The sequence below is a fragment of the Phocoena phocoena genome, chromosome 11, assembly GCF_963924675.1.
Source record: "Phocoena phocoena chromosome 11, mPhoPho1.1, whole genome shotgun sequence".
In the NCBI taxonomy this organism is placed as follows: Eukaryota; Metazoa; Chordata; class Mammalia; order Artiodactyla; family Phocoenidae; genus Phocoena; species Phocoena phocoena.
This window is the reverse complement of record NC_089229.1, coordinates 85508706-85526642: the sequence shown is the minus strand read 5'-3', so window position 1 is coordinate 85526642 and position 17937 is coordinate 85508706. Positions and strand designations below refer to the sequence as shown.

General features: G+C 39.1%; 1 protein-coding gene across 1 annotated transcript in view; it reads right to left on the bottom strand.

Annotated features, from left to right (window-relative positions):
- RECQL (RecQ like helicase) overlaps positions 1–17937 on the bottom strand; it is a 32903-nt gene that overhangs the window by 14008 nt on the left and 958 nt on the right. Inside the window, exons 2-6 of the mRNA XM_065887241.1 lie at positions 16473–16520; positions 8635–8832; positions 7573–7752; positions 3921–4027; positions 304–502 (exon numbers count right to left, since the gene is read on the bottom strand). Coding sequence (XP_065743313.1) covers positions 304–502; positions 3921–4027; positions 7573–7752; positions 8635–8832; positions 16473–16488 — 700 coding nt within the window. The 5' untranslated portion in view covers positions 16489–16520. The remainder of the gene's footprint in view (positions 1–303; positions 503–3920; positions 4028–7572; positions 7753–8634; positions 8833–16472; positions 16521–17937) is intronic.

The following is a 17937-nucleotide window of genomic DNA, read 5'->3' as shown; positions in this document are numbered from 1 at the left end:
GATGTGAAGGAGAATCTGGAGGTCAGTAAACCTTTATGGCTAAAGATGGCAAGGTATAATATTTGCTAATAAGCACACATTTCAAAAGATAAAGGCAATTAGACTAATAAACACTACCATGGGGGTGAGGGGTAAAGAGATCAAAGATTCTGCCTCTTGACTCCCTTTATATTAAGGCAAGAAAAAATGAGTAATAACTACCTAAGAAGATAATTTTAATGGAAGCAGGGATTTCCATCATGTAAAGCTGAGTAAGAAAAGAGTCCCTAGCATCAAGGGGTTTTCTAGATACAACATACATACCAGGTCTGAAATCATGTCCCCATTGACTACAGCAATGAACTTCGTCTACAGCAATTCGGGTAAATCTCCTTGCTTCATAGGCTTTTTCTAGTCTTGACATAAACATTTTGCTTTTTGCAATTTTCTCTGGAGTCACATAAATTAGCTTTAGCTTGGAGTTTTTATTTACCATTTCAGCATGAACCCACTTCACATGCTCCTATTGAAAGGAAACACAGACACAATGATAGTAGAGCTAAGCTAGCAGACTGCAATACTCAGTGGTAAATGAAGACATTCATTACTCAGAAGCAACAGCCTTGGGGCTCTTTTAGCAACAGATGTTTACTTCATTAAAATCAAAGTAATGTCCCAGTACTAAACTTCATGGCAGCTGTGCAAACAGCATTTCAGTTACTTACTTACATCCAGACTGCTGATAAAAGAATAATCTCATTTGACAAAAAAGAGAACAAAAAAATGAATGTGAAGACACTCCAATAAGCATTTACTCCATAAAGGCATAATGCTAAATTTTTCACAATAAATGCCAAAATGGAAGCTCAATGCAATAGGTATGGTGATAAAGGTGGGTTTTATTAATTTTTAACATTATATTCGAAATCATTTCATGCATGTGTGAACTAGCTATTTTAGTGATGTTATCAAATCTACTCATAATCTAGGTTTTATGAAGTATCTTATTCATTAAATTTTTATAATATGAAATACATATATTTATATATTATATATATCAGGGGTCCCCAACCCCCGGGCCACAGGACACTGCCTGTCCGTGGCCTCTTAGGAACCGGGCTGCACAGCAGACGAGCGGCGAGTGAGCAAGCTTCATCTGTATTTACAGCCGCTCCCCGTCGCTCACGTCACTGCCTGAGCTCACCTCCTGTCAGCACTGCGGTGAACTGTGTAATTAGTTCAGTATACATTACAGTGTAATAATAACAGAAATAAAGTGCGCAGTAAATGTAATGCACTTGAGTCATCCTGAAACCACCCCCTCCCCCAACCCCCGTCCGTGGAAAAACTGTCTTCCAAAAAACTGGCCCCTGGTGCCAAAAAGGTCAGGGACCGCTGACATCTGTAATAAGAATAAATCTTAAGAACTAACAGCTATTAGGTTCTTAATGTTGCTGTTATTTTCTATAATATTTAGAACACTGGATGTTGTATTTTTTCCCTCTAACCTAATTAGGACCAAAAGAAGTGGTGAATGCGATAGAATCTCAAAATACTTTCAATCATCCCAGAAAAGCAGTTTGTTAACTCGAGATATTCCTAGTTTTGTTAAGAAATGGCCCAAGTGTATTAAATATTTCAGCTGGTCCTAAATGTCCCAGAAATATTCGAGGAGCAAACATAAGGCTATTTCCTCAGCAACTCTTCAAGCAGTAGTGACATGGCCTGAACTCGTAATTATCACACCTTTCTAACTACAGTGGACCCTGGAACAACTCAAATTTGAATTGCATGGGTCCATTTATATGCAGATTTTTTTCAATAGTAAATACTACAGTACTGCGATCTGCAGTTGGTTGAATCCCTGAAATGAGGAGAGCTGACTACAAGTCACCCGCAGATTTCTGACTGTGTGTACAGTTAGGGGCCCCCAACCCTCACGTTGTTTAAAGGTCAACTGTACTTTCCATTATTATTACTCTCTTTTTCAGTTTTAAAGAAGTGCAATATGAGAAGGCAGTGTTCTCCACAGATTCATTTTGGTGAACGAGAAAGCAGTTATAATGACACAAGAGTTTAAATAAAACAAAATTATATGGGAAAGACTAGGAGAACCAGGGCTTCCTGAAGACATAGCTGACTTTAGGGTTGGGAGAAAACATACAAAATGAGCACAGAGTATCTTATAAAAGGAAGCAAAGACTCAAAAGCTATGAGCTAGATTTAGGAGCCACCTTAGATAAGACTCTCACTACTCAAAGATGGGGCTATTTCACCATAAAAAAAGAATAATAACTATGGATCAAACATGTTAAAAATCCGTAAATTTACAATGATACTTGGGAAAAAAAAAAAGAACTTATTGACCACCTTTGGAGAATGCTGGAAAACCAACTCTTTCTGAAAATTGGTAAAGAAAGGGAAAGAACTTTCAATCTGCAAAGAGTTAATAAGGAAAAAGTTCTTTTTTACAGAAGAAGTCTAGCTAATATAAGAAAAAGTGAGAATTAAAAATCACCATCTTGTAACCCCCTAATTAAATAATGCTCTAGGATAGGCAATAATCATCGGTGGCTGCTACAAACCATTAGATGAAAAGGTGATAGAGAACTTGATAATTACAGAGCAGGCAGACATAAGCTGAACCCACTGATCAAGCTAATGTTACAAAAATATAACTGGGTTTTACATACCTCCTGAGTGATACCAGGGGAAAGTATACTCTTGCCCAAAAAAAAGAAAAGAAAAGAAAGCCCAAATACAGTCAAGCTTTTAGATCTAACTAAAAGGAAAAAGTGAAACAACATCACAAGAATACAGTCAGGAAGAGATAAAATATAGGAAAGTATAGGACAAAAAAACAAACAAAAAAACCAACCTAAACAATAATTTGCATGGGAAACAAACAAGAAATAAGGGAAACCTATGGATATATCAACCAATACAACATAATGCATGAACCTTATCTGGACCATGATTTAAAAAAATAACAACAACATTTGATGAGACAGAAATCTGAATCTTTTTATTTGATGGTTTTAAAGAACTAACACTAAATTTTTTAGATGTGATAATGGCATTGTAGTTACCTTTTTAAAATGTTAGAGATACACACTGAAGAAGAAGCTACAATTGAAATGATATGATGTCTGGGACTTATCTCAAATAAATAAACCAAGGGTGGGCAGGAAGGGAAATTGGGGATATATAGACGAAAAAAATTGGTCATATGCTGATAACTGTTAAAGGTACTTAACGATACATGGCAGTTTTTATACTATTCTCTCTACTTTTGTATATTTTTAAAATTTTCAATAATATGCTTTTTAAAAAACAAACACCTTGGAAATGCTTTATTCTACAGATAAAGGTAAGAGAGTCCCTTCCCAAACAGAAGAAAGTCCACAGGGGTTGGGTACCTTGTTACTAATTCATTTTTTGTACTTAATTATATTGCATAATAAGAAATTCTTGCTCACTGTTTTAGAATGGACACTATAAAACAGTCAGCAAATATTTCCTGTAAAGTGCCAGATAGAAAGTATTAGGTGTTGTGGTCCATATCGCAGCTACTCAACTCTGCCGCTACAGTGGGAAAACAGTCACAGACTACACATAAAAGAACCAGCGTGATTCTGTTCCAACAGAACAGTATTTATGGCCACTGAAATCTGAATTTCATGTAACTTTCACACTTCACAACATACTATGCTTCTTTTGATTTTTTTTAACCAATTAAAAATATAAAAACTAATCTTAATTCACGGACCACACACAATAGGCAGTGGGCTAGAACTGACCTACGAGCAGTAATTTTCGACTCCAATGTAAACAGTTATCAGTTTTTAAATTTTATAAGCAACTCAATTGAATCTAAGGTTCCTATTTCAATGAAGAGTGTAAATTAAAAATAAAATACAATAAAAGCCACACACACATACCTTAGAACTAGAAGCATTTAACATGGTAGCTGAAATTCCTAATTGTTTCAAAACCATTAACTGGTCTTCCATAAGGGAGATCAATGGGCAAATCACGAGTGTAAAACCTAAAAGAGAAAGAAATCTACTTTAAATTTTATATCACCACCAGAATGAGTTTACCTTCTTTACTGTAACGTGCGGCCCTGCCCATCAATTCGGACTGATTTTCGATGCAGCCTTAGCAATATACCACCTATTTCTTACCCTCATTAATAAAGGAGGTAGATACGAATAAACAATAAGCCAAATAAGCAGATATAAGATAAACAGACATCTCTCACCCTATCAGTCTTATAGAAATATAGATAGATGTTATCATTTGGAATTTACTATCATTTTTAACATTCAGTATTGGTAATCTCAGTAAAATGATATAAATCAAGTCAAATACTATCCAGTTAGCTTTCCAAAGAAAACATAGCAACTTGTATCATCTAGAATGATAGTTACATAAGTATCCATTCACTTACTGCACCAGATTAATTTAGTCGGATCAGAAATCAGGGAACGGTTTTATTGACTGACTCAAGTTCTCGTAATATATCCCCTTTCTCTGAGAACTGAAATTGTTTGCAGCAGCTACAAAAGCTATTCTACATTGTTAAAATCCTAAGTTCTTATGTTTCTGTAGTTTGTTCCTTAAAAGAACCTAGTTCTTATGTTTCTGTAGTTTGTTCCTTAAAAGACCAGTTTAAAAAATATACTCAAGATTATGACCTTATCATCAAGGATTTTACCCTCTCAATTAGTCCTCTCTCCTGTATTTTCACTTTCTCCCTCATTACTGGCACCTTCTCATTAGTATTTTATTTTATCTTATCATCTTATCTTATTTTATCTTACTTTATTTTATTTTCTGGCCACCCTATATGGCATGTAGGATCTTAGTTCCCCTGTGGATCAAACCCGTGCCCCCTGCAGTGGAAGTGCGGAGTCTTAATCACTGGACCACCAGGGAAGTCCCTCATTACGTTTAAACACGGTCAAGTCTCTCTCAAATTTGCAGAAACCCTGAACACCTAATTCAGGGCCCCCTGTCTTTTTCCCTGCATAGCAATTCTTTCCCAGGAGTATCCCTTTCACTGGTTCCACTTCCTCACTCCTACTCACTCCCAAACAATTGCTCTTTGGTTTCCACCCAACCATTTTACTGAAGCTGCTCTAGCCAAGGTCATATTTGAGCCCCTTGTCACTAAGTCCACTGGAACTTCCATGTCCTTATTTTATTTGACCTTTTGCCAACAGTCATCACTATTAACTACTCCCTGCTTGAAATACTCCTTTCTCCAGGCTTCTGATAACCCCATACTCTCCTGACTATCCTCCTACACTTTGCTACTCTGTCTTAGCCTTCTCTGTAAGGCCCTCTGTCTCTGTTTATCCCTAAACTCTTGGTGTTCTGGTTTCTGTTCTGGGCGCCCTTCTCTTCTCACGCTGTTCTGGATGATATAATTCACTTCAATAGCCATCTGCATACTAACAGCCTCCAACCCAGCAACCTCAGATCTCTCGGACCCAAGCTTTCCACTCAAACATCCTCCTACTCAGAGGACAAAACTACCTGGATATCTTGCAGGCGTCATAAATTCAACAGGCCCCACATTAAATTCATCACCTTCCCTCTCCATTCCCAAATAAGTTCTTTCTCCAATGTACCCTGTTTCAGTGAACAACTTCACCATCTGTCCCAGCCTCAAATCTGGGCAGCTAGACTATCTCTTCTCCTAGTCCTGTATCCAATGAATACCAAGTCCTACTGAACCTACCTCCTAAATATTTCTGGAATTCCTCCATCTGCTGGAATTATCCTTCTAAACCACAAATCTGACAAGTCTCTTACCTGTTTAAGACCCTTCAATAGCTTTCCACTCATCTAAGGAAAAGTTTTTAAAATATCTTTAAAGACTCTTTCCACATGTCTTGGCCTTCACTGCCTGCCACACTAAAATGATTCCAGGTTATTGAATACCCCACACCATGCATGTTCTGTCACTTTTAGGCGTGCACACACACACACACACACACACACAAACACACTACAGAATATTACTCGGCCATAAAAAAGAATGAAATAATGCCATTTGCAGCAACATGGATGGACCTAGAGATTATCATACTAAGCGAAGTTAGCCAGACAAAGACAAATATCACATATCACTTATATGTGGAATCTTAAAAAAAAAAAAAAAAAAAGATACAAATGAACTTATTTACAAAAGAGAAACAGACCCACAGACACAGAAAACAAACTTATAGTTACCAAAGGGGAAAGGGTAAGGGAGGGATAAATTAGGAGTTTGGGATTAACATATACACACTACTATATATAAAACAGATAAGCAACAGGGACCTGCTGTAGAGCACAGGAAACTCTACTGAATATTTTGTAGTAACCTATAAGGGAAAGGAATCTGAAAATATATATATACATATATATGTATAATTGAATCACTTTGCTGTACACCTGAATCACAACACTGTAAATCAACTATACTTCAATTAAAAAACAATTAAAAAAAAAAAAAGCCACTTCCTCAGGCTTCCCTAACAGCCCCTAGACCAGATCTTTGCACTGACTTAATTCCCTATTAAAACCTTTATCACAAAACCCTTAATGCAACTGCTTGCAATTAAGCTGTATTCTCTAGATCAGGGGTCAACAAACTAAGGGCCGGTTGCTTGTTTTTGTAAATAAGGTTTTCCTGGAACACAGCCACAGCCATCCCTTTACCTATCGTCTGTGGCTGCTTTCCTGCTACACTGGCAGCTGAGCAGTCGGCAGAGACCTCACGGACCGCAGAGCCTCTCCCATTTACTGACTGGCTCTTCGAGGAAAAGTCTGCTGACCCTGCTCTATACCCCTGGTAGTCCCCAAACAGCAGCATCAGTGTCATCTGAGAGCCTGTCAGAAATGCAAGCTCTTGGGTCTCACACTAAACTAGAATCTGCATGTTGATCAGATTACCAGCTGATTTTTATGCACGTTAAAGTTTGAGGAAGCACTGCTGGCCACTGAGCTCTGTGAAAACGAGGACCATATACATCTGCTGACTCCAGTATCTCCAGGGCCTAACACCACAGCAGACACTCCACAAAGACCTGGGGCTCGACTCCAGGCCTACTGACTCCTTTTCTAGGGCTTTTTCTCCTACAACATGTTCTTTAATGATGCTTCAGGAACCAGATAAAAGAATGAATTACTCTCAGTCTTTTTTTTTTTTTTTTTTTTTGCAGTACGTGGGCCTCTCACTGCTGTGGCCTCTTCCCGTTGTGGAGCACAGGCTCCGGACGCGCAGGCTCAGCGGCCATGGCTCATGGGCCCAGCCGCTCCGCAGCATGTAGGGATCTTCCTGGACTGCGGCACAAACCCGTGTCCCCTGCATCGGCAGGCGGACTCTCAACCACTGCGCCACCAGGGAAGCCCTACTCTCAGTCTTTAACATTCCCTCTCTAGGTGAATCCTTTAAATGTCTATTAGTGGAGAGATAAATCAAACAAAAATGCACTTGACTTTGGCAAATATAGGGCTAGACATTTTTTTTAAAGACTTAAAGATATATTCAGAGAAACGAAGTTTCTTCATGTTAAATTAATGTTGATTAATACCCACCATCTGAACATAACGCTGGTAACTGGTAGCATAAGCTCTTTCCCCCACCTGTAGGCATAACGAGAAATACCTCCTTTCCAGACATTGTTACATTAATCGTTTCCAGCTGAAGTGACCTGAACTTCTGCAGTTTAAAGACATTTTGCAGAACATCTTTAACTTTACCAGACCATGGAAAATCTAGAAAAACAAACCAGACAGATTAGAACAATTCAGGATTATGAATGAGACACAAATGTGAATGGCCGTTTTTATAATAGAGAAGAATCAGATCAATATATAAGACTTTTAATACTATGGACAATTTAACTTTTATAATAATAATTTTGAGATGTTTAATTCACGATGCTAAGCAAAATCATATTTAATGATATATCATAAGAAAAAGTACATCAGAAAAAAATGACAACATTTGCCGGTGATAAATAACTTACAGAGGAGAAAGGTGCTTGGTCAGGTATTTGAAAAACAGTCTGCATGTCCATCAGGAAATTCATAGCATCATAGAAAACTCAACTATCATGAACAAAGTTAACGATTACCTGAAATTTTTGGTGTAAATATCTTGTTTAAAAATGAACACTGGAAAAAAAGGCCCACAAAAGCAATTCAATCCTTTCAAGAGTTATAGTATTCCACAATTAATGATAAACAAGATGCTTGGCAAGATCCTGAATCAAGAAAGGTTTGTTCAATAGGGCAGGACAATGCACTGCCCTTTAACGAGTTTGAATTTTTTTCTCAATTGTTTAATTTTTTCTAGTTAAAACCTAGAAAACTGAGTTAAATAAATATCTTATTTTTCCAAGCACTGATTAATGTTGCTGAAACCATATTTGGACAAAATAATACATTCTGAATAATAAAGGCTTCATTTAAAAAGAACATGGGTAAAGAATGGTCTGCTTCCAAGTTCCCCTGCCACTTAAGGAATGGCTAGTTTCAACTCTTAAGCTACTAGAAAGCACTGATCCAGGCACAATGATTTAATTCCAGTTCATAGAACTGAGAAGAAACAAAACTGGCAAAGATAAAAAGAAAAACAACGAAAAAAGAGCAAACCTTCTTTATTCCAAGAGGCCGGTGACGAATCACATTCGCTGCTCTCGCCAGCATCAGAATTCTCTAAACACTGCTTTAGTCTCTTTGTTAGGACATTTTTTTTCTGAATAAGCTCCTGTTGCCTTTCCAGAAGTTCTTGAATTTGAATGTCTACTGCATGTAGCTCACTGGTTATAGAATCCAGTTCCTCACTTAGAGCTACGAGGGAGGAAAAAAGATATAATGACCAGACAGAGTTAATCACAACTTTAGGTTTCCTTATTATTGATTTTTGGGTATTCCTCACCATCAAAATTATATACTTATCGTAGTATAGCAGAGTGGTTAAGAGCATGTGTTTCGGAGCCACACAGACCCGAGTTAAATCTTAGGTCTTCCTCTTACTGGCTGAGTGACCTCAGGCTAAGTACCTTATACTTAACTGAGCCTCAATTTCCCTATCTGTAAAATGGGGATAATATTAATGCCTAGCTTTCATAGAACTGCTATAACAAATTAAATGAGATAGCATATTGAAAGTTCTTAACACGGTACCTGGCACACAGTTAAGCATTTAATCAATAATAATATTTTTATTATGTTGTAGGGCAGTGGTCCAACCATCTCCTAAATCATTTCAGTAAAGTGACCAGACTTTGAAGCAAGAGGAAATTATTTAAAAGTCATACCCTAACTACTTAGCTATCATTTTACAAAAACATTCATATTTGGGTTCATACTGTGACATTGTAAGGAGTCGGTGATTATAAATACAATGATGTAACAGTAAAGAGAGAAATCAAGCGTGCTACTGGAATTGGCATTACAAGGCCAGCATGCTAACTTTTAAAGAAGCCTTAACATATGACTCTAATCAGTCCAAATATTAAAGTCAAAGTGAGATTTCTTTTGACATCACATCAGTGGAAGCTAGAAAAATTTTATAGATTGGTGTTTTCTAAAACATCTGCCCACATTAATCAGTGTCCAGTTTTTGTTTTGTTTTTTTTTGTTTGTTTTTTTCTTGGCCATGCTGCATGGCTCGTGGGATCTTAGTTCCCTGACTAGGGATTGAACCCTGGCCCTCGGCAGTGAAAGCACAGAGTCCTAACCACCGGACCACCAGGGAATTCCCAATCAGTGTCCAGTCTTAATGGCTTTTCATGAGATGAAATCTTACAGTTATGATTTAAAATAGGATGCTCCGGTGGCTTTGTATTGTACCAACTGCCTGCATGATTCGTGGTTAGGGCTGGCCACCAGGGAAGTCTGTAGAAATGAATCAGCAGCCAGGTTTACGGTCAGGAGGCTGGCATAAGGTCAGGTGTTGCTGCAGCTCACTCCTGTTGTCGCTGATCCACTGGCTCACCTTGCTGACAGGGGGCAGAAGCAGGGGCAGGTTTACCCACAGCTTCTTCAGCTTCTTTGAATCTTTGGCTGGGTTCACATGCAACTTTCTGCAGCAAGTGCACCAGCTCTTCCACAGGGCACCAGCGTCCTGGAGGTCAGAGCCTTGGGGACAGTGATACACCACATGAGTCCCAATGACACACAGGTTCCACTTGGTCCTAGTGCATTTCAGCTCTTCCTTATCCTCCCACATGCCACATCCATCCTCCTGACCCTGCTGCTGGCTCTTGTGACTTCCAGACCAGCAACGGACTTCTTCACCAGGTCCCATGATCATGTAGAGACTAATCCCTGGCATAAATCCCTTATATCACTCATAATGATTCAGCTTCTCTGATGGAACCCTGACCAATGCCAAATGTTGTCCCAGAGGAACAGAACCTTAATGGGTTCTCTGAATCGCTTCTGGGCCGCCTGGAATTGAGTCTCTGATCTGATTAGATTTAAGGGCATTAATGACCCCTCTCTGCAGTGGTAGAAGCGATAATGGTATTCCACAGCATGCAGAAGACAAAGTTAAGTTATCATCTATAGATACCAGTAATTAAGTACCTAGAGAAGGCAATGCTCTGGGTGACCAAGTGTTTGCTGTCACAGAACATTTTTGTAAGAATAATGGGGTTGGTTGGTTGCTTCCGAGTATGCTGGAGCACTTGATGAGAGAAATGCAGGGTGTCCATAAAGGGACCTCAAAGTTTCTATGACTGTCCTAAACAAAACCCTTATCTCCAGAGATTACTGAATACTAACAAGTTTAAATTCTGCAGGTGGCTGAATTATGATACAAACTGAATTCCCAACCTCGCAGGGACTCTTCTGTTAAAGTCAGGACATTGATTTGGAAGGAGTGAGACCCTGAAATCAGGATGGCAACATATGGGCAGATTTCAACGAAGCAGGGGACCTTGAGCCACTAATTCTGCCAAGTCATTTTTGTCCCCCGTCCCCTTTCTGAAACAGCCTCCTCCTGCCTGTTACAGTCTTTCCTGAGGTAGATGCCCTGCAAGAGCACGCTAATCACTCGAAGGATCTGCCCCCACCACCTTCCAGTGCTACAAGACCCACGAGGCCCCAGAAGATGTGGTATAAAAATGTGAACTGTGAGAAAACATGACACACACCAGAAGAGTTGCATTTGCCAATATCCATCACCAGAAACTAGAGAGTATACGTGGGAACAGGTCCTAAGGCTACTAAATCAAGGTGGACAGCATACAATATTGAATGAAGCCAAATTTACTGGTGTGGACTCAATAAGAAATTCTGGAGTTAGGGACTTCCCTGTTGGTGCAGTGGTTAAGAATCCGCCTGCCAATGCAGGGGACACAGGTTCGAGACCTGGTCTGGGAAGATCCCACAGGCCACAGAGCAACTAAGCCCGTGCTACACAACTACTGAGCCTGCGCTCTAGAGCCCGCGAGCCACAACTACTGAGCCCGTGAGCCACAACTACTGAGCCCGTGTGCCACAATTACTGAAGCCTGCACGCCTAGAGCTAGAAGCCACAGCAATGAGAAGCCCGTGCACCACAATGAAGAGTAGACCCCGCTCGCCGCAACTAGAGAAAGCCCAGGCAGCAACGAAGACCCAACACAGCCAAAAATAAATAAATAAATTTATTTTAAAAAAAGACAGGACATAGTCCAACAACAAAATTTTAAAAAAAGAAAGAAATTAATTCTAGATTTAGTGTGCTAAATATAGTGGCCAGGAGTGGCTCTAATAATTTACTTAGCTAGTCCCAAAGATGAATATCAGAAAGTTGGGAGGGCTGGAGTGGCTGTTCTCTGTAAGCCAGGAATGACCATGGGAAGTACTGCCTTTGAACTAGACTACCTGAATCAACGAGAATGATGGATTCTAAGACATGGGGGCTAAATGCTGGGAATTCAGTTCACGACCAGAGGAAACGTAGATGTGGCTGCCATACCTGGCAATAGAGTAGAACAGTCTGACCCACAGAGATCTTCGGCAGTAGCTAGCTGATCATGATGTCTGAAATGGAAATAGACGACTTGATCTGTACAGGCAGAATACAAAGGCCTGATTCTGGTAAACACAAGCCTGATTTGAATCACCGCAATGGAGACATAGTCCTTCAACCAGTTCCCAGAAATGGCCAGTTTATAGACCTAGAGTCCCTTGTATAAAGTGGAAGTTGGGGACCTTTGAAAAAGGACTCTCCTACACAGCTAAAAATTTATGTGGTAAATCTTTCCACTATCCTTCTCCAGAGAAACTTATCAAGGTTAATAGTGTACTGGGAAAAGGAAAATAACTTCTCAGAAATTACCAGACATCAACTCTAAATTGATAATTCCTGGAGAACTAAAATGCCACGGTGATCCACCAGTCAGAGTAGGGACTGGACAAGCAAAGCCAATGATCAATGCAGTTTTGCTTGGGTGCATCATACAGTGGGTTAGGAGGTCCTCCAACCTCCTCTGTGGTTATTTCCCCAGTTCCAGCAGGCATAATTAGAACAGGTATATTCAGCAACTGGCTGAGTTCACACGTAGGTCTCCTGACCCAAGAGTAAGGACTATTATGGTAGCAAAGACCAAGTGGAAGCAGGTAAGTGTGCTTACCTATCAGAACAGTGAACAGTGCTCTTCCCACTGCCACTAGTGAAATGTTTGCTTCCCATCCCTGAAACTTTGGACTCTGCTGGTCTAGAGGTCTTAGTTAGCGAGGAAGAACTCTTCTACCAGGAGAAAAAGCAACGGTTCCATTTAACTGGAGTTGACTACCACTTGGCCAGTTTGCGTTCCTCATGACAGGAAATCAACAGGCAAAGAAGGGGGTTACTGGACTGGCTGGGGTGAGTGATCCTGACCATTCAAGGGAACTGGATTGCTAGGACACTGCAGAGGTAAGGACAAGTGTGTCTGGAATGGAGGGGATCCTCTAGGCTGTCTTTTGGTATTCCCATGTTCTCTGATTAGAGTTAATGGAAAACTACAAAAACTTATTACAATCAAACTGCTAAGGCATATCCCACCAGGCAAGGCCCCATGACCAGGTGAGGTGCTTGCTGAGAACAAAAGGATATGGAATGAGAAGTTGAAAAGGCAGTTATAAAACAATAGCTATGACCACATGATCAGGTGAGACCCAAGAACTGCAATAGCTATAAGCACTTCTCCCTTATTTTGATATTCCTATATAAGCCAAATTTGGGTTTTTCTTGTTGCTGGTTGGTTGGTTGGTCGGTTGATGGATGATGGGTGGATGGGTTGATTGATGTTCCTGCTCGCGTTCCCCTAAATTCTAAAATAAAAAGTGTTAATAGTCGCTAACCTCGTATCTCAGGATTTAAGTTAGAAGATTATCACGAAGGATGTGATTCAGCAAAAAGAGGAACGAGCGTCACGCAAAGATGAAGAAAAAGAACTCCCGTCCTCTTCGCAGGAGAGGATCAGCGTATATTTGGTTGGACCAGGGACAGCTGTATCATGTGGGGGAGCCAGAGACTTAGAAGGTGGAAGGGAAGCCGTCGCCATATTTAAGAAGGTCAGTGCAAGGTCAGGCTGGTGACCTCACTGGCATGGGGCAGCAGCTGGGTCCATGATTCCAGCTGCTGCTAGATATCCTTAGGGAGACAGCAGGGCCTGCAGCTCCTCTAGATCCTGTTGGTTCTCCTCCCTTGGCTTCTCTGAACACTCAGCCAGGTCATATGCAACTCCACGGGGAAGGACGTGAGCATTCTGACAGGTCCTGCATCACCTACACTGGAGGCTTTGAGGCAATAAGAGACTGATCTAGGTTCCAGTAAGATTCATCTTTGTGGGGAGCAGTTTGTTTGGGCATTCCCCACTGCATATGCATTTTCTCTTCCTAACTGCTGGCTCCTCCAGCTTTGGGCCCAGCTCCAGACACGCAGGCAACAGACCGAAAGAAAGAGCTTAACCACTTCCCATATTCACACCAAGTAGAATCCCTACAGTTAGTCCCTTGTATCTCTCATAGTGGCTCTGCTTCCTGATCAAATCCTACATAACAGAGATGTTAATGTCAAACTATGCTACAAAGTCAGTATCATCGTACCTTAGATAAAGTCCTGATTGACTAAGAATATGAGAAAATAGAGCTAGTTGTAATAAATCAGGGTCTTTTAATGCTTTTGTTCAAAATTATGTCACCTCTATTGCCAGCACGGACAATACATGACTTGTATTATTGGAGATGAGATTGAAAAGTGAAAGATTTCAATAAACCGTAACAAAGAGGGCTTATTACTATATCTCAAGAGCACATAGTATTGAGCAGGGATCACACTCCAGAGTTCCTAGGCTTACAGCTGACGCAAGGGAGGTATCTGTCTTCAGAAACAGCACATTTTCTAGCAATATCCCATACTGAAATGAACAACGAAAGGAAAGTGATTTGCCACAAGGGAAGCCATCAAATCCAAATCAATAAACTGCCTGAAGGCAACTTCAGAGGCATTTCAAACACAGTTCCACAAGTGGGTAGAACAATAGAAGAGGTGGGTTATTTGAAAGGGGCACAATATTGTAAAGCCAATGATTCAAAATAAGCATCTCCTCTTAAATAAAATTTATCTATGTCATTACTCAGTTACTTTAAAATCATAGCCTACTGAGAAAGCTTAAAGTCTTGTTAAGTAGAATAACTCATTTATGCATTCCAAAAATAACTATACCCAACTGAGGCAAGGTTCCATAACATCTCTGAAACCCTCACCTCTGTCTCTTAGCAAAGAACATTTGGATTAGCATTTAATATAACTTAAATTGTTACCATTTATTATTAACCCTTAAGCTGTGAGAATGAGTCATGAGACAAAGCCAAAATCTATGTCACTATTTTTTTCATATTTATATTTAAATAAATTGTAGTTTTTAGGGGTGGATGGGAGGATGCCATACTTAGGAAAACCATTTCTTTAAAGTTTGAAAAGAACCTAATCTTGTTACCCCACTGTTAGTGCTAGTATGTAGCAAAGGCCATATTCACTATATCCTACAAAGGACAGGAAAATACCATAGAATAAGTTCCTCACTCCTGCCATCCACTTCTTTACTGAATAGTCAGCAAGACCTCACTAATAAGCACAACAGAAGCTAGCCAAGTTTATAAAAACAAGCAATGGATGGAAATATACCAAAATACCAAGAGTAGCTGCCTGGAAAAGGTCAAATGGAAGTTTTTCTTTTATACTTTAAAAACGTTTCAAGTAGCTCCACTTACAGGAACTTATCTTAAGGAAATAATCAGAGATGCACACAAAGCTTTTGATTCAAAGATGTTCAATGCAACCTTTTTTACATTTTAAAAATGGAGACAGACTGCAAGTTCAACACCAACACCAAAAGTGTTAATTGTTTAATGTCACTTCAAAACAATAAAATACAGAACAGTATTAAAAATAGAATATTTACAACATAGAATTTACTTAACAATATGTCTATACTCTATATCTACATTATGTTTTTAAAAATCACATTACCAAACATTATGTACAAAACGTTAAAAATTTTGTTGAAAAACAATACATCTAAATGTTACAGTATTAACCTGACTAGTGAGATTATAAATGATTTATATTGTCTACTTGATAAGTTCCCAAATGCTATCAAGAAACATATCATTCCTTGGAACTCTTATGTATTGCTTTTTGGGAACATAAAATGGTATAGTCACGATGGAAAACAGTACAGTAATTCCTAAAATAATTAAACATAGAAACACCATGTTAACCAGCAATTCCACTTGTAGGTATATACCCCCCAAAACTGGAAGCAGGGGCTCAAATGGATACTTGTACACAACGTTTGTAGCAGCATTATTCACAAAAGCCAAAAAGTGAAATAACCCAATGTCCACTGACAGACAAATGGATAAAGAGAAGGTGGTATATACATACAATGGACTATGATTCAGCCTTAAAAAGATACATGTTACAAAACAGATGAACCTCAAAGACATGCTTAAGTGAAATAAGCCAGACACAAAAGGACAAATATTGTATGATTCCACTTAAATGAGGTACCTAGAATGGTCAAATTCACAGAGACAGAAAGCAGAATAGTGTTACCAGGGGCTGCAGGGAAGGGAGGACTGGGTTTAACGGGTACCGAGTTTCAGTTTGGAGTGATGAAAAAGTTCTGGAGGTGGATAATGGTGATGACTGCACAACAGCGCAAATGCACGTAATGCCACTGAGCTGTATGCTTGCAAGCAGTCAAAATGGTAAATTTCATTAAGTACATTTTCCCACAATGAAAAAAAATCTGAAAAAACATCACTTCTATAATCAAAATTTTTAAAACAATTATTTTTAAAATTTATTTTTTATTAACTTCTATTAAGACTTTTTTAGAGCAGTTTAAGGTTCACAGCAAAATTGAGGGGAAGGTACAGAGAAAAACATGCAATTAGAAAGGGAAGAGAATGAACTACAAAATGTAATCATCTCCACTAACCTGAAATGGATGCCATTCTAAAGTTGAACTGGAGAGCCAAATTTCTTTCTAAAAGTGAAAGAAAAATCAGAGCAACAACTTTTTAAAAACAGTACTCTTGCTAATGCTCAATGATAATGTCATTACTAAGCACAAAAAATGTTAGAAAGTAAACTATATACTGCAGTGGCCTTTCAATAAGGACGACATGCTTCTTCCCACTCTACATTTTTATGGAAAATTCTCTAGATTCCAGAGAAGTGTCCGAAGTCACATAAACATATAATAACAAGTATGACGTCAAGAACACTGAACAACTATCCACCAGACACAAAGCGATGTCACAAAAAAAGAGCAAAGCTTTGAGGTTAAACAGCTTTACCACTAAATTACTGTGTGATCTTAGCAAACCTAAACAACTTGTTCGTCTCAGCCCCTTTCCCTGTCTCTAAAATTGGGATGGTGGAAGCTATTTTACAAATAACAAGTTGCATAGATTCAAATATCCCAGATGAAGCAAAATCCATCAACATAATATTCAAATTAATAATTTAACATTTTACTGAATATTTGCTTTAAAGGGTTACAATTTAGACTCAATCTTAAAAGAGGAATTGGTATTCTACAGAGGGGTGAGATTTCAGAGGGAGAGAACATGAAAAGGTCAGAAGTGGGGAAAAAGCCTGGTTTGTATTAAGGAACTCAAAATTTTTCTGAATGACTAAAACTTAAGAGTACACAAGAGCAAGTGGAAGGAGGTCAGGTTGGAGGGTAGGAACTTTATTTAGATTGTCCATAATCTCCAGGAACACCTCCCCCAACTCTGATATGGAAAACCAGTATTTTCCAAAACTAACTTAGAATGTTCTCCAAAGCTTCAGCATCACCCTACCCTTACTCAAACTGCTGACCTTATGCCCTTCCTCATGTAGAATTCTGTAGTCACCACTAGACTGGAAAAATAAGTAGGGTCTTCTTTACCTTGCTAAGAAGTTTGGAAGGGCCACACCACTAAAAGATACTGAAGGAGGGGAGTAAACCAAGGACTTCTAATTCTTTATCGATATGAATATGTCTTCACCATTTTGTGGAAATATAATTCTCCTTCTCTAGACTGTAAGGTTCTCCAGGGGGGTAGGGATTGAGTCCCTTCACATCTGTATCCACATAGCCTAGCACAGTGCCTTGCATATAGGGCAGGCTCAGGTTTGCTGAGATTGAAAGCAGAGGGTTTTTCTATACTTATGAAACGATGTAATCTACAACCATTTTGCCCCACTATTTTAAACGACTCCTTTGATTATACTGTTAAAAAACTGCTCATAAACTCCTTCCCCAAAGGATGTGATTTAATAGCAAAAGCTATCTGAACATAAAATACGTTCAAAAATTAATGAGCTATCTATAGCATGTGTGTCAAAAGTACACCTAGGCACTGTTAAAATCCAAAACAAACGGAGACCAGTCTTGAAAATTTCCTGGGCAG